Source organism: Apus apus, chromosome 1, assembly GCF_020740795.1.
Source record: "Apus apus isolate bApuApu2 chromosome 1, bApuApu2.pri.cur, whole genome shotgun sequence".
In the NCBI taxonomy this organism is placed as follows: Eukaryota; Metazoa; Chordata; class Aves; order Apodiformes; family Apodidae; genus Apus; species Apus apus.
In genome coordinates, this window is record NC_067282.1 from 3,813,871 (window position 1) to 3,834,478 (window position 20,608).

Sequence of the window (20,608 nt, forward strand, 5' to 3'; positions counted from 1 at the left end):
AGACTTTGCTCTGAAGGGCTTTGGTTTAGCACTGCAGGCTTCCTTCAGGAGAGGCTTTGCTTTCAAGGCAATGAAAATACAGCTTGGGCAGACCCTGCCAGTGTCACCCCAGCTTTTGAGACTACACTGGGGGGTTTCGGGGAAGAACTGGATGTGAAATGGTGCCCCTGGTGAGGCCAAGTTGGGATGGCTCAGCTGGGTCTACATTGTGGACCACAGGACTTGTGTCAGAGCCACAGTTCTCCAGGAGCTGTCAGATCCCACAAACAGGAAATGCCTTCAAGGGATCTTAACTAGCTGCTCGGCCACATGCTGGACTTTCATGTGAAATCCCAACCTAAACAAATTCATCGTCCTGCCACCATCTGTGATGTGAGGAATATGCCTCCAGCTCTTACAACACTTGACTAAGCTCGTGAGAGGTCTGAGAGAGGAGCCCCTCTGCTTTAACAGCATCTGACTCAGGTCCTAAGTCTGGCCACGGTGTGACCAGGAAACTCCTGAGCCCCAAAACCATGGCGTGGCAGGATTTTTTAGGAAAGAATTATTTCCTAAATGCCCCTCTTCTCAAGTAGCTCCTGCTGGTCCCTGATGGGGGTAGGGTGCTGAGCAAGGTGGACTTTGACCCCAGCGCAGATGTTTGCATGGCATGACCCAGCTCTGCAGATCACATTTCTAAAACTGACACAATGAACACAATGAGGGCTGAAGGGATCATCCACCTTTTGGGAAAATTTGGGTTTGCATCCTAAGTTTGGACTTACTTCTAACTTGATTAAAGATGGCCCATGAGAAATGTGTCCCTGCAACAGAAAGAGATGGTGGGCCAGAAGAAACCTCTGCAATGAGGCAGAAGGGAAGCTGACAACCCCCTTATATTCAACCAGGAATGTTTAATCCATGGCAGAGGTGACAGTTTGGCTGCGTGTGGACACCAGGGAGAGTGAGACCAGGTATCTGCTGTCAGACCACAGCAAGAATTCATACCCCAACAATTACTCACGTTGGCCTGGACCAGGATTTCGTGACTGGTGATTTGAAGGGAAGCTCATCGATAACAGTGTTGTTCCTCAGGTCCAGAGGTGATGGCTTTGCTGAGGAGGGAAAAAGCCTTTATTCAGAGGCAGCACGTTCCTACAATTCAGCATCTATGACTGGCATGAGAAGATCCCCAACAAATTGTTGGTTGCTTTGTGTTCTGCTAATCAGCCCCTAGTCCTCCTTGCTGATGACAAATACCCCGAACCAAAATCCCTGGACTCATTTATGGCAGAATGGGGGGAAATCAGTGAACACTTCCAGGGAGGGGGACAGACACAGCTGCTCTGGACAACCTGGGCCAGTGTCTCACCACCTTCACAGGAAAGAATTTCTTCCTAAGATCTAATCTAAATCTCCCCTCTTTCAGTTTAAAATTGTTCCCTCTTGTCCGATCACTCCAAATTTTTATAAAAAAAGTCCTCTTCAGCTTTCCTGGAGCCCCTTCAGGCACTGGAAGGTGCTCTAAGATCTCCTTGGAGCCTCCTCTTCTCCAGGCTGAACACCCCAACTCTCCCAGCCTGTTTCCAGAGCAGAGCTGCTCCAGCCCTCACATCATCTTTGTGGCCTCCTCTGGACTCGCTCTAAAAGCTCTGTGTCCATCTTATTTTGGCTATCCCAGAACTGGACCCAGCCCTGCAGGGGGTACTCAGGAGAGTGGAGTCAAGGGGCAGAATCCCCTCCCTTAACCTGCTGGCCATGCTCCTTATGGTGCAGCCCAGGACACGATTGGTTTCTGGGCAATGAGTGCACGTTGTATGATTGTATGTTGTATGTTGTTCTCTTGTATGATTCTACGATTGTAAGATCTGAAGGTCTGACTGAGCTGGCAGTAGCAAGTAACATCCCACGTATGACTCTAGAGTGTGCACAGGAGGACAGATGTAGTCCAAAACATGACAAGAATAGAAAGGGCCTGGAAAGGTCTGCCCACAAACAACCTTTCTTACCTTTCCGGTCGGGTTTGAGGTTGCGGTTGACTGGTGGGGGTTGGATTTCACTCAACCGTCTGTGGCACTGGGCCATGGCTCCTCCTTTGTGCACGGGGAGGGTGGCTGAGGACAACCCCACCAGGTCAAAGTGATGCGGCCCAGGGCTCATGGGGATGTAGAGATTTTGGGCATTGTCGTTGGCCTTCTCGGCGTGGATCAGGGGTGAGGAACCGGGGTTCATGGGGACGTAGTTGTCCTCGGAGTCGGTGCTGTGGGTGCGGGCCACCGCTGCCTTGGCTTGCTGGGGGACAAGTCAAAGGATGTGCTGTGAGCATCAGACACTGCACAACCCCGTCCCACTATAGAACCCTCCATCTCCTCATCACTGAACATGCTCCTGAGGTGAAATCATCTCTAAAAACCCAGCACAGAATGAAAAGGAGGTCTGTCCCCTCTTCGGCCAGCAGTTTGCACTGAGAGGGTCCAGCTCCACTGTTTCCAAGACATTCCAATATCCCAAGTTCAGGAAAAGGCCTCAATCACCCAGACCTGAACCTCTTCTCATGATCAGAGTGAATTGCAGAAGAGTGTTTAACTTAGAAAGTAATTTTTCCCTGGGCTCTGGACATGACTAAAATGCAGTATGAAATGCTGCTTTAATGTCATTTCCAGCTCAGGAAGTCTTAGAAAGCGCAGAAAGGGGCTGTTCTGGCAACATGTCAAAATTCAGCTCAGCAGCATCCCAGACTTTCAGGAAGAAGCCAAACTCCTGGGCCCTTTTTTTGGGGCCAGAGCTCCAGGCAGATACAGCCTGTGGAAGCACGCAAAGCAAATCTCTGCACGAGGTGCTGGGTTAGGTGGTTGTCCCTCCATCTCTACCCACCATGTTTTTAACTCAGATCAGGAATAAAACCCTTCTTGACTTAGCTCTGCAGGTCTGGGCTGTGAAGTTCAACCTGGAACCAGTAGGTCTCTGAATCTGTAAGGTACAAACAGTGCCTACAGTGGGGGCGGCCAACACCAAGGCCAACTCACCAGGTAGGAGTTGTACCCGTCGTTCATCGACTCGACCGACTGCACGTTGCTGCCTCCCCCGTGCTGGGGGTATTCGTACGTCTCGCAAGAAGAAGCTGCAACAGAACCAACCACAAATCCACAACGTGTCCCAGGGCAACTGCTAATAGAAGGGGCCCCTGAAAACAAAATCCAGGCACTGGGGGGGCAGTATCTGTTCTTGACGACTGAGATGCTGGTGAGAAGACACGGTTTTTGGCCTGTCATAGGCTCTCTGCTACGCTCTGCACGTGCCGTGCAGACCTAACCTGGTTCTGTCAAAGTGCTGCAAAATCTCAGGAGCAAAGGTAGATCATGGTGACAAAACTGGGTTAAGAGAGAGCTCCATTTCAGCTCACTCAGTAGATTGGCTGGCAGTCTCCAGGAAGGGGAGGACGGGGTGAGGATGTGGTGCTAAGCTCCTAGACTGGTCTATCTGCTGCTGAATGTGCTCTGATCTCAGCCTAAATGTTGGTATTTAGGTAGAAGGAGATTGAAGAGGCATTTCAGGGAGCTGTGTGTATAATTTAGAGTATGTTTTCTCTCAAATTGCCCCTTCTAAGTTACTTTGCAAGTATTCCATCCTAGGCATGAGGAAAGGGCACACTCATCCATGACCCATCCACCGTCAATGCACTGGAAATGGTGGGTCTTAGAGATGTGCAAAATTATGTCCCTATCTGGTGAGCAAAACCAAGGCAACTCCAGGCTGAAGTGCTTTCTGATAAAACTAGTTATGAATTACAGCAAAAGCAAGCTGAAAATGGCTGAAATCACCAAAATCTGGTGAAGGGCTGCACGGGCAAGTGGGCTTGGGGTTTAGTTTGAGGAACTACACGCCAAGAGTCAGTGGAGAAGCCTCAGTGGACAGATCCCTGTGGATGCCTCTCCTTGCCTGTTGTATAGAAAAACCAGGGCAAGATCCTCAGAGAGGAGAGCTTCTTTGAGTTCAACCCCCTGGCTGATGCCAACAGCCACCCCAGCCCTACCACAACCCAGGGGAACCGACCCATCCAAGGCTACTAGACAGGACAAAACCACCCCCATGTCCCCGCCTCCGAATTCACCTCGGTGCAGCCTGCTGTTCTCCACTGCTGGCAGCGTGTTTCTCCGGGGAATGGTGGCTGCCATGGGGCCCAGACCTGAGTTTTCACCAGGCTGGGGCCTCTGGGGTGGGCTGCCCCACCTTGGCTCTGTCTGCCCAGGTTTTGGAGGTCGAGGGGGCGGCGCAGCAGGTGAGTCGCTGGCGGCCACAGCCAGAGCGTTGTGGTTCTTGTCCAGTGTAAATGTCCTGGGGATCTGGTAGATGGAGAGTGGGGTGGCAGGGATGTCGTAGGAGTCCGTGGAGAGCTCCCCAAACTCCTTGCACAGGGTGTTGTTGGGAGTCTTGTAGGTGTAGACCTCCTCATTATCCGTTTCGGAGCTGGTGAGGCTGGACTTGGGGTGGGTGTAGGAACCGAAGGAGCGCGGGAGGTCGTACGCACTGTCCCTGAACTCCGAGTTGTGCCTGATGGGCTTTGGCAGGCTGTAAAAGCCATGGAGCTGCCCACTGACCCCGTTCACACAGTGACCATTGCCCTGTGCCAGCTTCTGGACCGCCGTGTCGCTCCGCATGAAGAAGGCGGATCTAGTAGCTTGGGAGAAACTGGCGCTCCTGCGGAGGAAGGGGAGAGGGGGGCTGAGATGGAGGACAGCCCACCCTGGAGTGGCAGCAAGCTCTGCTCCCCCCATTTGTCACCTTTCCAACCCATTGACAACCCCAGGGAAATGGGAACATCTCAGACCCCTCCAAGCGTGCCCACAACCCATTTTGTCCTGAAAACACCTTCAACTTGACCCTGTGACAGGTAGGAGCACTGACCTCCGTGGTAGGGGCTATGGGAGGGAATGAGCCTTTTATTCAAGCACAAATTGCTCCAAAAGAGCAATTTTCCTGCCACCTGACAGTCACCCAAAACACAGCTGCAAAACAGTGCCCCATCAGCATCACCATCACACCTCGGCCACCCCTCCATAGTGCAGGAGGGAAGCTTGTTCACACCTCTGCCCTCCATGTGTTTGAAAGGGACTGGAAAAATTCCTGGTGGGGATTTTAAAGACTCCAGCCGTGCCACCACCCTCCCTTCTTGCAGGGGCAAGCCCTGGAGAGGCAAGGACAACCCCAGGTGGGCTTTCAGCTTTTCAGCTCTGATTTGCAGAAGAGGAGGAATGAACCTCAGGGCTGAATTCAGGTTTATAAAAGCCCTCGAGTGCCCTGGGTTGAGTGGAGCAGTGTGGTCGTTAGGTCCATGTCTTGATAATGACTGCATGATTTGAATTGTGGTCATGGCTGGGGACACCAGCCAGGACAGAAGGCGAGCACTGGGGAGACATCAGTCCTCTAATGACTGCTCATTAGCCACTGCTCCTCGACATGTTCCCTCTGAGGTGTTTAATCTCCTGTTTTATCTCTTCTGCTGCTTCCTCTTTCAATGCTCCAACATTGCAGAAGAGGAAGAGCCCCATGGGCTTGGCTTTTTGCACCCCTAACCCCAGCAGATGACATTTTCTCCAGTCAGGAAATGCTTGAATTGGCCACTTGGGCTTTTCTTTCCCCCCACCTCAGCTCCCATCCCACAGGACTGAGGGAAATGCAACCATTGCTGTAGAAGCACTGGGACATGATGGCAAGACAAGGCAGAACTGAACGCAGGTGATGACGGCGCCCTCCCCTGAGCTGGATGAAGCAGCATGGAAGACAAAAATACAGCAAAGCTCCAAAAAGCTCTCTACTCCATATGAGGAGAGGCTGAGAAAATGGGTTTTGTTCAGCCTGGAGAAAAGAAGGCTTAGGGACACCTTATTGTCATGTTCCAGCACTTAAAGGGTGGCTACCAAGAAGATGGAGACTCTCTTTTTACAAGGAGTCATGTGGAAAAGATGAGGAGTAATGGGCACAAGTTGCTCCTGGGGAGATCCCGACTGGACAGAAGAGGAAAATTTTTCACTATGAGAACAGTTGGACATTGGAATAATCTCCCCAGGGCAGTGATTCCTCAACGCTGGGCGCTTTTAAGGCTCAGCTTGACAAGGTGCTGGGCCATCTCACTTAAACTGTGTTCCTACTTAGAAATGATCCTTGAGGTCCCTTCCAACCTGGCATTCTGTGATTCATTCTGTGATTTTAAAAAGAAAGGATTATTTTGCCATGAAGAACTAGTGCATACACCCCGGGAGAAGGTGACAGGTAGCCTTGGGCTGGGTTTTCTTGCCCTCAGAGGTGTGATCAGGCTTTTGGAGACCACTGCACTCACAGCCAGAAAGGACTCAGCCAGCTTCATTTAACCATTTCCCTGTGAAGAAGAGTCCCATCCTGTGTCAATCACTTGGTAAATTCCTATGAAAGTGCCAGCCCTATGGGAAAAGTTGGGAGATTTACTCTGCTCTGATGGGGTTGATGCTCTGCAGGGACAACAGGGACTCTGTTTCATGGAGCCAGCACGAGATGGCGCTCAGAAATAGGGCTTATTTGGGGAAAAAAAAAACCCACAAGTGATGCTGTGATCTGACAAACAAATCTCTGCCACCTTTGGAGCTCAGTCCACCCAGGAGACGTTTGGACTCTGTCAGGGTCCTTTTGGCTGAGGACTCGAAGCACCTCATGGGTTAATTATTCAGCCTCGCCCACCAATTAGCTACTATTACCCTCATTTTATGGATGAGTAAAGTAGGAACTCTGGAGCTGAAGGGGGCGGGGTTTCCAGCAGTCCTGCAGCCTAGCCCTGTGCACTGTGCATTGATGGGGTGATTATTTCTGGCCCAGTTGCAGCAGCTGCTGCTGGCCAGCTTGTCTCTGCCCACCAAAGCACCAGTGCCTGTTCCCTTCTCCTCCATGTCCCAGCTGTTCTCAGGCTCTCTGCGGGTGGCTCTGAGGTGTCCTCACAGCTGGAGCTTCAGAGGGCCCTTTTTTTTAAACACTGTTCCATTAGCTCCATCTGAAGTTAATTTTTCTGAGACTTTTTCTGTTGTTTTTCGAGCAGGGGAGGGCAGCTGCAGCAGGAAAGCCCAGGCTCTGCTCTCACCCCAGGCCAGCTGGGCTCCAACTGCCTCTCCATCCCTCCCTCCTTGCTGCTCTCATGAGCCAAAACTCCTCATGCCAAAAAACCTCCTCACTATTTAAGGCAACTGGCTGGGTCCAGAGCTGCTGCTCACTCAGAAACACCACCCCATCCACCAAGGGCTGTAATGAAGCCCAGCAAGGTCTCAGCTGCCCCAGGGATGAAGGGCAGGGAGGTGCAGTCCCTGTCCATCCCTCTGGTTGTGGTTTTTCTGGGTAAAGGCAGGAATTAGGGCTCCATCTGCAGGATCACAGAGTGGCTGAGGTTGGAAGGGATGTCTGAAGGTCCAACACCTCTGTGTTCAAGCAGAGCCACCCAGAGCCGGTTGCCCAGGACCATGTCCAGATGATGGCTAAATATCTCCAAGCTCCACAGTCTCCCTGGGTGACCTGTGCCAGTGCCCTCACACTGAAAAAGTGCTTCCTGATGTTCAGAGGGACCCTCCTGTGTTTCACTTTGTGCCCATTGCCTCTGGTCCAGCCACTGGCCACCAGTGGCAAGAGCCTGGTATCATCTTCTTTGCACCCTCCCTGTAGGGATTTATATATGATGAGATGCCCCCTGAGCCTTCTCTTCTCTAGGCTGAACAGCCCCAGTCCTGTCAACTTTTAATCACAGGAGAGATGCTCCAGTTCCTTCAGCACCTTCAGGACCCTTTGCTGGACTTTCTCTAGTATGTCCATGTCTCTTTTGTACTGAGAAGCCCAGCACTGGACCCAACACTCCAGGAGCAGCCTCACCAGTGCTGAGTAGAGAGGAAGGATCACCTCCTGTGACCTGCTGGCAATACTTTGTCTAATGCAGCCCAGGATACAAGTTGCTACCTTGGCTGCAAGGACCCATTGCTGGCTCATGTTCACCTTGGTGTCCACCAGGATCCCCACATCCTTTTCTGCCAGCTGGGTCCTTTCCAGCTGGGTGACCTCCAGCATATTTAGATGTCTGGGGTTGTTCCTGACCAGGTGAAGGACCTTAGACTTCTCCTTGTTGAATTTGATGAGGTTCCTGTTGGCCATTTCTCCAGCCTGTGAAGGTCCACCTGGGTCAGCATGACCCTTTGACATATCAGCCACTCCTCCCAGTTTGATGTCATCTGCAAACTTGCCCCATCATCCGGATCACTAATGAAGATGCTAAACAGCACTGAACCCAGCATTCATCCCTGGAGGACACTGCTAGTGACTGGCCTCCAACTAGACCCTGTGCCACCAATCACTACCCTTTGGGTCTGGCCGTTCAGCCAGTTTTTAACACAACCCAGAAAGCCAGGCAAGCCGGGAGCTTGAGAGGTCACTGCTCCAACCTCCTCCTCCCAATTATGATGAGAAAACACCATCTCCCAGGGCTTTCTCCATCAGGGATTTGCAGATCTCCAAGGATGGAGCAGGGATGAACCGCTCACCCTCATCCCTCCCTCAGCTGTCCCCGAGCTTGGCTGCTAGGTTGGCTATCATACCTTGCATTTTCTGACTTTCTGCTCATACACTGGTGGAGGAAAAGGTAGTCCTGGGGGGCACTGGCAGACAGGGTGCTCTGGAGGTGGCCGGCAGGTGAATCAAAGGTGAAGAGGGTGGGCTGGCTGGAGTGGGATGGTGCTGAGGACTTGCGCTCTCGTAGCAGGTGGTGGCTGGCGCCGCTGAGCTCTGCTGGGGAGGACCGTGGTGCATGGTTCATGGAGGCAATGGTCCTCAGGGTGTCTGTGCAGGGAGAAAAAACACACGCTGGTGAGCAGCCAGATGCAGAGACCCCACTGCCTGTGGTCCTGGGATTTTTCCTTACTTAGGTGCTCCAGCATTTATGGAGGTTAGTGGTGTTTGCTTCTAGCTCCGAGCGATGCACTCAGCAGCAGGCTCCTCTGCTTGGAGCACATACAGCTACAGGCACCGTGTAGGGAAAGAAATGTTTTACCATATTTTATAATTTATCATATTTTATCATTTTATGATAGTTTATTCCCGGGTTAGCAGCTTACAGGGATGTCTGTGGGGGTGACAGCCTAATTCACATGGAGCTCAGCGGGTTGTTAAAACCTGGTTAAAAGGAAAAGGAAGAACAAAGCTTTCACACTGGAGTTTCTGTCTTTTCTTAGAGACCTTTTGTAGGTGGCTTTAGAGATGTGATTTAAGTCATGGCCATCCCTCTATGTAAGGGCATCACTGTTATCCTTTTACAGCTGGGTAAACTGAGGCACAGGGTGGGAATGTGGATAGACATAATGATGGCAGAGATGAAAAATATTCCCATGTTCCCCAGTTCTCTATTCATTTTGTGACCTAAAATGATTTTCTTCTTTCTTCTGCTAGTAAAAAGGGATGCAGGCCTGAGGCCTGACTCCCAGTGCCAGCTCCCCTTGCTCGAGGAAAACTACACTTTAAAATATTAAAGTCATTTCACAGGAGAATACCTCAGAGGTCAGGAATAATCACTTGGCTACTCCAGCCCTCCAATAAATGTGCTTCCAGAATTTTAACCAGGGATGAATTTTTACAGCCAAGCTGTAAACCCTGTGAAAAAAATAAAAGAGAAGCCCCAAACCTTAGAAAATATGCAACCTGCAGAATATTTTGGGAAAGCTGATCCATCTTTGGCTGCAGAAGATTATGTGTGATTTCCCTGGCCGTGCTTACACTCCTGCCTTGTGAAAATCACTCCTTGTGGTTCCCTGAAGTCACCCTTTTTAATAGCTGGGATTGACATTTATTTGGTGCTGATGCAGAACACAGAAAAAAATTCAAACCCTAAAAAAAGAAAAGAAAAGTGTATTTTCCTGGGTAAATCCACCTGGGTTTTGGCCATCACTGGTTTAAGGATTGCTCCCAGGTTTCTGTCAACACTATGTCTGTCTGCTCCACAAATTCGACTTCAGACACCCATAAGGGAACCTGCCCCAACACGGGGGTGAGTGGGATTATACAAATTCCCAATCTCTTTTCATTTCTTCCCTCAAATTCCAGATCCTAACAGAAATATTGGGTCTGACCTTCTTATGCCACAGAGAAATGAGTTCTCTGCGAAAACAACTGTCATGGCTTGGACAAGGAACTGCTTTACCCAGGGTGATTTTTCACTGACTCCTGAATCGTGTCAAGATACAAAATCGATCTGTCTGATGCTCTTTCCCCACTGCTACATTTTTTTTTTTAACCTGGCATTACTGCAAACTTCACCCAATGCAGAAAAAGTACATTAATAAAAGCCAAAAAGCGTGGCTCGACTCTGTTGTTTGGTTTGTGCTAAACACAGAAAGGATCAATATTTAACATTGACATTAATGGTGGGGGATGAGAGCTTAAAACTCTGATCCCTGTCTTCTTTGCATGGGCATTAAAGATTCCCCAGTGCTTTTCATGGGAGTAAATGGCTGTCTCAGTGTCCTTGGACAAAGCAGTGCCTGAACCCTCATCCTTATTAAATATTTATCCCGTAGTATTGCAGACTGATCCCCACTGGAAAAAGAGTCTTGAGAGCTCTGTGAGTCCCAAATCTTAGTCCCAGATTGGGTGCTTTGTAGTCAACCAGCATGGTAGACCTCATACCCACATTGCTATCAAAACAGGGGGGCTGCACCCAAAGTGCCTCTCCAGAGTGTTCTCCCAGTCTTGATAGTCTTTGGCTGTATCACAGGCAAAAATTGCCCATGACATTGGGCTTTGGCCAAGATTCTTCCAAGGGTGGTGTGAGGATGGCGTTGTGTCCCCATCCCAGCATGAAGAGAAAACTGTGAGCTGAGCTGGGTTGGGGTGTCTCTGCTTTGAGCAATCTTCCAACATGATCCCTGCAGGCTCTGCACTTGTCATTGCATGGAAGAGTCATGGCAGGCCAAAATACACCCGGGAGTTAGGAATTGCTCCAACTTATTTATGCCAACACAGCCTAAGGGGAGAGACAGGGCTGCAGGGAGGAGACAGTTCCTAGCAGCAAGTTCAAATCAGAACACTTTGAGGAGCCCAGTGATTTCTGCACTGCCAGCAGAGCCTCACAGAGTCATAGGATTATAGAATGGTTTATGTCGGAAAGGACCTTAAAGATCACCCGGTTCCAGCCCCCCTTCATGGGCACAGACACCTCTCACTAGACCAGGTTGCTCCAAGACCCATCCAACCTGTCTTTCAACCCCTCCAAGGATGGGGCAGTCATAGCTTCTCTGGGCAAATTGGTCTCACCACACTCACAGGAAAGAATTTCTTCCCAGTCTCGCATCTAAATCTCCCCTCTTTCCGTTTAAAACCATTACCTCCTGTCTTATCACTCCATGCCCTCGACAAAAGCCCCTCCCCAGCTTTCCTGGAGCCCCTTCAGGTGCTCTGAGGTCTCCCTGGAGCCTCCTCTTCTCCAGGCTGAACAACCCCAACTCTCTCAGCCTGTTTCCCAAAAATCAGTCTGATTTGGGGAAACCGGAGAGCACAACAAAAGACGTGCTGGCTGAGAGCAGGATGAATTAATTACTCTGATTACCCCGACCATGAAAAGAAACTGGGGGAAGAAGGGGAGCAGGCAGCAAGGCCTGGTTAAAGCCCATCACTTCCCTGGGGGAAGCCTTTCTATCGATGTCTACATTGATTTTCAAAATGAATTCCCAGCTCTCTTCCCACAGCGACCCGGCCACCAAGAGCATTAGTGGGAGGGAATTCAGGACTCACGGAGTCCATTAGGTCTGTGAGATGAACTCTGTAATAGCAGGTGAGAGATGGATTGTTTCGTGGGCCTGGGAGGGTATTGCAAGGGCTGGGAAGATAAATCCTGTTGCTGCAGAAGGGGACTGCCAGGATTGCTGCATTTTTTATGTGTGTTTTGGTTTTGTTTGGTTTTTGTTTGAGTTTTTTTCACTAGAAGAAAGGGCAGTTTGTGTGCCCATGTCACATGCTGATGATGGGTCCTCCTGGGGGGCAGAAAAGGATGCAAAAAAAAGGAAAAGGAGGCAGAAAAATAGTATTTAATGACTAGTACATGTGAAAGGGAAAAGTCAAGACATTTGTCACAGAATCATCAAATCAGAGAATCACCAAGGCTGGACAAGACCTTTCAGAGAATCACAGAATCACAGGATCTTAGGGGTTGGAAGGGACCTGGAAAGATCACCCAGCCCAACCCCCCTGCCAGTGCAGGGTCACCCAGAGCACATCACACAGGAACATGTCCAGATGGGTTTGAATGTCTCCAGAGAAGGAGACTCCACAACCTCTCTGGGCAGCCTGTCCCAGGGCTCTGTCACTCTCACAGGAAAGAAGTTCTTCCTGATATTCCCATGGAACCTCCTGTGCTCCAGTTTGCACCCATTGCCCCTAGTCCTATCACTAGACATCACTGAACAAAGCCTGGCTTGAAGATCATGAAGTCCAGCTTATGAACCAACACCACCACATCAGCCAGACCAGGGCACTAAGTGCCACATCCAGCCTTTCCTTGAACACCTCCAGGGATGGTGCACCACTTCCCTGGGTAGTCCATTCCAATATTTAATCACCCTCTCCATGAGGAAATGCTCTCATATTGGCCTGAAATGGAGAAAGGTTGTCATCATGGTAAGACAATACAGTATGAATTATGAGCCAGAGATCTCAAAGTCAGTTCAATTCACCAGGGCACAGTGCTTGGCTCCCAAGCCATGAGGACCACAGCTCCTTTCACATGTCCACATGGAGCACTTAGTGAATAATCTCCAGAGGGTCCCATCCAGGTGCCTCCAAGCATTGTCCTGACTTGCATCATGTCCAAAGATGCTCAACTCGATCCAGCCATGAGTTCTCCATCCCTCGTGACCATATATATCAAGGCCATGGATAAACCCATGGCCCTCCTTTATTTAACAGTGTAGATGTAGCCTCCAAATCCCTTGGCTTTATGTTGAGATCTTGAGTTTATATTTAGGGAATGTAACAAATACAGCCAAGGAAGGATAAAATCCTGTTCCAGTTCCTATTGCCATTCCTAAGGGAACAGAATTAGGGTTATGTAGTGGGGCCATGTGGGAAGTGTCATCTTAACCCCATGTTTCCTGGCTGGATCTCCTCTGAGTTCAGGGAATTGGACTCTCACAGTCTGGAAAAGGCAGAGTCGGACACCCTTAACTTAAAATTTGATGTCAGCAGCACGACTTGCATGCAGACATCTCGTCGAGCTCGTGCTACAGCTGTTGCACTGGTCCCTGTGAGACAGTGAGCCAGAGGCTCCGTGCGGATGAGCCAGCACACACTGCAAAACCCCAAGGTGCCAGGCAGGCTTTGGTCAGTCGAAGGCTCAGCACCCACTAGTCCAAGTTAACATGTGCCTTTTTGGCCACGTGTTGCAGCAAAGGGAGAAAAAAACCCACCTCCTTGCAACTCCGTCCCCAAAGCGAAAATATGCAACTCTGAGCACAGACAGCAACGGGATGGACTAGGCTGGGAGCCAGGAATTTTTTATGAATGTTTTCAATCTCCCCAAGCAGTATTTCCCTCCTTGCTGACAGCTCTGAATTCCCTTGCTCAGACTGCTCGATGACTGCTGTGTGCACAGCTTCTCACAATGTTCTTGGGCTTATCTGAGAGAAATAGTTACTCAGGCTCCTTCAGAAATGATTGCTCAGAAGGGCCTTTTTCACCAGAGCCACAATGTCAGCTTACCCTGCCTGAAAGCAGAGGCTGGGACTAGAGCTTCTCTGTGTCCCATGGACTTGAATTTATGCCCCTGGGAAGGCAGCAAGTTTGGGGTGTAGCCAAATTCCTGCACTGCCAATGGGGGTCTCAGCAAAGGTGCCAGATTTTCTTGGCATCCCTGAGTGGCAGGAAATTCCCTGTGATGCCCACACAGTGCTGGCAAGGGCAAGATGGTCCAAGGAGCCTCACAGATTAGCACTCCTCAGGTCTGGCTTGGCAAATAAGGCCACAAGAAGTCTCAGACCACGCTGCTGACTTCATGCCAGTTAAGACTCATGACTGATGAGGAAATAGTAGAAATCCACCAGAAATAATCCTTATGTGGGTGTGGGGCATAGTGTGCTCATGCACTATCGTCTTCACAGAATCACAGACTGGTTTGGGTTGGAAAGAACCTTAAAGATCATCTAGTTCCAACCCCCCTTAATGGGCAGGGACACCTCCCACTAGACCAGGTTGCCCCAAGCCCCATCCAACCTGGCCTTCAACACTTCCAGGGATGGGTCATCAACAACTTCCTAGGGCAACCTGGGCCAGTGTCTCCCCACACTCACAGGAAATAATTTCTTACTAAGATCTAACATAAAATTTCCCTCCTTCTGTTTGAAACCACTCCCCCCTTGTCCTATCACTCCATGCACTTGTAAAAAATCCTCCCCAGCTTTCCTGAAGCCCCTTCAGGCACTGGAAGGTGCTCTAAGGTCTCCCTGGAGCCTTCTCTTCTCCAGGCTGAACACATCCAACTCTCAGCCTGTCTCCACATCACAGGTGCTCCAGCCCTGTGATCATCTTTGTGGCCTCCTCTGGACTCACTCCAACAGCTGCATTTCCTTCTTGTACTGGGGACTCCAGAACTGGGCTCAGCACTGCAGGGGGGTCTCATGAGATTGGAATCAAGGGGACAATCCTCTCCCTTGACCTGCTGGTCACGCTGCTGGTGACACAGCCCAGGACATGGTTGGTTTCTGGGCTCCAGCACACGTTGCCAGCTCACGTTGATCTTCTCATCAACCAACACCCCCAGGTCCTTCTCCTCAGGGCTGCTCTCAATTCATTCTTCCCCAGCCTGTATTTGTGCCTGGGGTTGCCCTGGCCCAGGTGCAGGACCCTGCACTTGGCCTTGTCTAACTTCCTCACTTCTTGGAGCATTTTGGACCATCATTATTAGCAAATAAGAGAGAAACTTCTCTTATGGGAATCTGCCTGCACCTCCACTTTCATGGCCAGCTCACTCCTTGGCACAAATACAACAAAATAATAATAATAAAAAAAGACAAACAACCCTACCTAAACAAGCTTCTCTTGGCTGCGAGAGAACAAACATCATGTCTGATGGATGAGTTCCCCCAACACTGTGCTGCCAGGAGGCCCTGGGATGCCAGGAGGATGAGCATGGCACCCGAGGAAGGTTTATTTACTGAGCTTTCCTTATCACCTCCGATTTGGATGGCATTTGGAAGCTGTTGTCAGTCTGAGGACACCTTGGCATGTTGCTGGCTGTTTCCTTCAGCAGGTTAGTGGGAAAGGGTGTCTGATATGGATTATCTCCCCTCTCTCATTTCCTTCAGGGTGGGGAGCTGTGTGCAAGGACACGGGTGCCCTAATATTTGTTATTGCCAACATTTTGGATCTGAAGAAGGGCAAGTGGAGCTCCCCAGAAGTGAGGATGGGGCAAGGCAGGACTCACCAGAGCTGCATCCTCCTCTGCATAGGAGCTGAAAGGTGGGGACATCAGGATTTTTAGCTTTTGCTTTCTGGCTTCTGCTGCTTATTTCTATTTGCTTTGAGAAGCTGTTCAGGACAGAGTGGCCAAGGGAAAGGAGGAGCATCAGAGCTTTATGGACAGGGATCTGCTGCACAGAGGGCTAAGGGAATGGTTTCTCTTACTCAATTTCATCAAAATGATACTTAGCCTAAACTAGTCCCCTTTGGTTCCCTCTACTGATAACAGTGAAATTCCCCAATTATTTAAATATCCAACACAGGATGGGGAGAATTTCCCAAGAAAAAACTGATGAGAGAGACAGTGAGACAAAGATGAGTGGTAACAAACAGCATCAAGTCTGCCCATTAGTGTCAGTGCTCTGCTTGCATTTGGATAAAACATCTCAAAAACAGTGGTAACAGAAGAGTGTTTGCCTCAGAGAAGCATGGGAACTGGGGGAAAATAATCACAGTGCTGGAGAGTGAGTGAGTGAGTGAGTGAGTGAGTGAGTGAGTGAGTGAGTGAGTGAGTGAGAAGAGAGGGAAAGGAGCCAAGTCAGATCATCCTGACCTCAAAGCATTATATGTCTCAGTTATTTTAGCAGCAATCAATTCTTTGAAGGACAAAGGGGCAGAAGGGAGAGAGACTGTAATAGAAACGATGCGATGCTTCTCCCTGGAGTTTGTTTCTGTGAGATGAAGCTGTGTCCAAATCCCATCCTTGCCCTGGCAAACACCCCTTGGTGGCAGTGACCCAGCTCTGTATCATATCAGCACACCCTGCAGATGGTGGCTACCCTTTAAAGAGCAAATCTGCAACTAGATAGTGGAGCTCAACCTTTCCTGTCAATATTTGGAGGCCAAACATTTGACCAGCCAGGGCTGCCTGGTTCACCACTTTATTTTGTAATCAGGGCTTCAGTGCTAGAGAGAAAAGCAGCCCTTGCTGAGGTGTGACCTTGAGCATCCCGCCTAGGACACCCTCAGCTGAGAGCCCTAGGGTGGGACAATGACCTACAGCCAGGGATAAAGGACAATCCCAGGGTGGCAGAGTGGGCTGGGACCGGCTTCATTTGTTCTGCAGAACCAACCTCGTCTCTAACCCTCTGCTTCATGAGTCATCATCTCTGACACTGCAAAAACAATTTGATGAGGGATTAAATGGCAAAAAACCCCACAAAAAACAAAGACAAAAAAAGGCTGGAACAGAGGGAAAGTGCAAACATCATGGGGTGTAACTGTGTAAAACACAGTGGTCTCAAGTGGAGCTATTTTTTGCCTTTTTCAGGGTAGGGATAAGGTGGCAAACACAAGGCAATGGGGCTGTGCAGAATGATCTGCTTTCTGTCTGTGGGTGGCACATGCAATTCCCACAGATGCCAGGGGCATCCCTAGCAAATCTGGCAGGAGGTACAAGTGGTCCGTGGAGCCCAGGGCTGAAACTGTTGAAAGCTAAAAGCTATCAAAAGAGATGACACACTTACATGAGAAAAGGGCTTTTTATTTTTTTTTGTCCTCTCCAGAGGCAGTCTCATGACAGCCCAGCATCAAACCAGCTTTCTCACTATGTGAAATGAAGCTCCAGCATCCTGTTTTGCAGGTTAGTACTGGATATTTTTATTAGTTATATTTTTATATATTAGTTATTTTTATGTATTAGTTATATTTTTATTAGTTACCTGGGCTTTGCCTTGGACTTCACCTCAATGCAGTCTTGCCCAGTGGTCCAACATGCCACCAACAGGCAGGGTGAAGGCCCAGTAGCTGCTGTGCCATCGACTTTGCAACCAACTAGCCCAAGAAAAACTTGCTTTTATGTCCTGAACACATTTCTTCTCACCCTCATTATCACTCACTGAGAGTGGGACATGGGCACCTTTCTGTGCTTTAGCAGACACGGGTGCACACTTCACTTAGCAGGGATGGAGAAGGAGAAAGGGTGAACCTCAGCCTAATCCCAGCTGCGTCTTCCTCCAGCTGCTTAACAGCCTGCTTTAAATTTTATAGCCCTTTTTTACGGCAATGAGAGTGTAGATGTTTAATGCTCCAGGAGAGCAGAGGAAAACTTTCACTAGGAGGAGGTGTGAACCCGTTTTACTTATGCATGATTTAGGACCATTTCTATTCATGGGAGCAGACGAGAGGCCCAAATATTTGCACTTTGTATTATAGAAGAACTGCCATTCCTGGCTCTTTACAGAAGTAATTTATTTCGATCTCTCCTTACCTTGGGGGAGAAACATTCTAACTCCCTGTTTGCCAGGGAGTCAATAAAACAGAAGTGCTGTAAAGGATCTGCTTCGCCATCACTCAGCAAGGAAGTGACAGGGAAAGGAAGAGGACCCTCAGATTTCTCACCTCAGAACCCCCTTCTTCATGGGTGCATTTGAAGGGACCAAACTGCAGGAGTTTGGCCCTGCTTTTCTCCCTTCTTTCTGGGATTAATGTTATGTTTTGGTTCCTTGGTTGGTATTTTAGCCACTGGGTTAAAATGAAAGGTGCTGCTCAGGGGGTAGGGGGAAAGAAGTTGTGGTAGAGTCTCCAATTTCTTGCCTAGCTTTAGGTGAGCCCAGCATGCTCATATGGGGCAATATCAGCTGCATCAACTGCAAGAGGTGAAGGAGGTGACAAAAAAAGTCATTAACCCTCGTGGCTGCAGCACCATGTCCCTGAACTGGCAAACAAAGTGGCCCAGGGTGTCAGTATGAGCAAGGGTCAGTTCATCCCTAGAAAACATGCCCTTAGGGATGGAAGCTCAAAATAATAAAGTAGTTTGGCTTGGGTTTATTTCTTGCTGGAAGGTCAGCTCTCCCTTTTCCAACTCTGCAGCATTACCCTCAAAACAAGCCTCTCTGCAAAATTTTCCATGCTATATATATAATATATTTCATTTAGGGTTATGGGCCCACCCTATCCACAGAGTAGAATCATCTAAAGTAAATAAAACCATTCCTAAGATGTTGAGGGTAAAATGCAAGAAGAAAAATCTCTTCAAGTGATGGGAGGGTTGCACATTCCATAGCAGCTCTCACAGCAGTGCTCCAGCAAAAATGCAAACAGCTCTAAACATGATCCTGGATCTCTCTACCCATCATAAAAAAACCTGAGTCCTGCCCATCAGGGAGTCTATTAACAATGCTCAGTGGAAGCTGAGAAAGAAAAGGTCCTTTCCAGGGAGCTATTCCATTGCCATGAGGTTCAAAATGCCTGTGACCCCCAAAGCTTTATGCACTCAGAAATCATTGGTTAACTTGCAGTAAAGGTCTTCAGCATCAGCTAAAACCTGGAGATTTTTCTCTTCCTCTTCTTTTTAAGATGCAATGGTAGCAAAAGGACTTGGAATTTATTCCCTACACATCCCCATAATCAAATAATATGCTAATGCTATTAGCATGGGACCTTGCATCGCAAATGACTTAGAATCATATTCTCTTTCAAAATACTAGAGTTTCATTTAAATTGGTCTCCACAGCAACCAGAATAATGTCGGGTGAAAATCTTCACGGCTCATCATGGCAAATGAGGAATTTCATAGCAGGGATTGAGGGGAGAGCCCACCATCGTTGGTGGGCTTGTGTCAGTCAGCTTCCACCCAACCAGTTTTCAGCTGTGATGCAAGGACAAAACGAATCTACCTGTTCAGGAGGACCTCAAAGAATCCTGATGGAAAAGGGTTGAGTAGACAGGAGGTTCACGTAGATGTGAAGCTTGAGGAGATTTCCTTGGTCCTTCTCTCCAAAGATATTTTCTAAGCGGCCCCAGTGGAGATGCAACTGGTTTAATTCACACTAAATGACTTCTCATCTAGTAAGCTCAAAGCTGGCTATTTGTAAATAGCCTGAAGGGACATGGCTCCTGATCATGGGCCAGACTCCCATATCTTGTTGTACAGACTAGGAAGAAGGTGTTTGCTGCTGGCTTCCCTCCATTAAAATAGGAGATGCTGCTTCTTCCTTCATCTCCCCTGCTCTGCTCACAAGCTTGACATGACAGGCAGTGTCTCCCATGTGCATCTAGGATGGGAAGGACCTGCAGCATCATCTGGCCAGTGCTCCCATCACCTTGTTGCACGGTTTCATCCCATTGTTAACACTCCCCAAACCAATTTGAAAATGAGCTGAGCTTTGTAATGCCACAGCTGGAAGGCTGTTCATTAGAAACCAGCTCTAATTTCCCATGAAAATGTTCTCCACTCATCTTCCCTGCACTTGTTTCGCTCTGCGGTCACGTTATGTCAGTGGGTATGATGTGATTCTCATCCTGGCTGGGGCTTCTCAGCGTTCCCCTAATAAAATGAGCATTAGAAACATGGCCCACAAAAATGTCTTTGAAAGCAATGTCAGAAAGTGAGAGGCATCTCACTTGAGAAACAGCTGAGAGATCAGGCAATGAAAAGAAAACAGCCTCGACCAGTCTCTTGGTTCTGTTTGTAATTATCTGGGCTCCAGTGGGTGTTAAAACATCTGTACTGGTTTGGCAGGGACTGGGGAGCACGGCTTGTGCCAAAGGCAAGAACTGGCGTGGGTTGAAAGCAGAACAGCAATACTCTAGAGTGGTATTCAGGCTCAGAAATCCCAGGCTGGCAGACTCTCCCACAAGTGTTTTCAGGGTCAGCCCCAGCCCTGTTTCCATGTCCCCCTGTCCACCATGGTTCATGTACCTCCAGGACCCTGCCAAGGAAGAGCTGAAGGTGGTTAAAGGGGATGCAAGGTTGGATGGAGTCCTGAACCCTGCTGGGTTTAGCATCCCACTGGACTTTGGTTGCCATCAGTTCAGCTCCACTTTATGCTCTTGTATTTCTTATCTGTTCATGACTGGTTCCACCTGGACACCTCCCATCTCCCCATCACGTCTGGCCACACACGAGCAAATGTCTCCCTGCTAGATATTTCTGCACTGAGCAGTGGGGCAAGCTCCCAACATGGATGTTGCTGTTTGAACCTTGTCAACCAAAGCATGAGCTGGCTTTGTGGCTGTTTTTGACACACAGCAGCAGTAGAGTTTGGTTTAGTGGGGCAATGGTGTGTCATGTAGAGCTTGGTCCTCAGGAGACCTGGACAAGGCAGGCTTATCCCAGTCTTCTTGACAGTGATATTTTTGGATTTTGGCATTCCTCATCCCCTGACTTAAGAACAAAACATCCTCCCCT

General features: G+C 49.1%; 1 protein-coding gene across 3 annotated transcripts in view; it reads right to left on the reverse strand.

The window, feature by feature from the left end:
• Positions 1 to 20,608, reverse strand: part of GAB2 (GRB2 associated binding protein 2) — a 102,444-nt gene that overhangs the window by 10,656 nt on the left and 71,180 nt on the right. For all 3 annotated transcript variants that reach the window (XR_007888377.1, XM_051608039.1, XM_051608038.1), the window contains exons 3-7: positions 8,577 to 8,817; positions 4,091 to 4,677; positions 3,006 to 3,100; positions 1,989 to 2,271; positions 1,004 to 1,094 (exon numbers count right to left, since the gene is read on the reverse strand). Coding sequence is in view for 2 of the 3 variants with exons in the window: in XM_051608039.1 (XP_051463999.1) it covers positions 1,004 to 1,094; positions 1,989 to 2,271; positions 3,006 to 3,100; positions 4,091 to 4,677; positions 8,577 to 8,817 (1,297 nt within the window). In the remaining variant the exon portion in view is untranslated. The remainder of the gene's footprint in view (positions 1 to 1,003; positions 1,095 to 1,988; positions 2,272 to 3,005; positions 3,101 to 4,090; positions 4,678 to 8,576; positions 8,818 to 20,608) is intronic.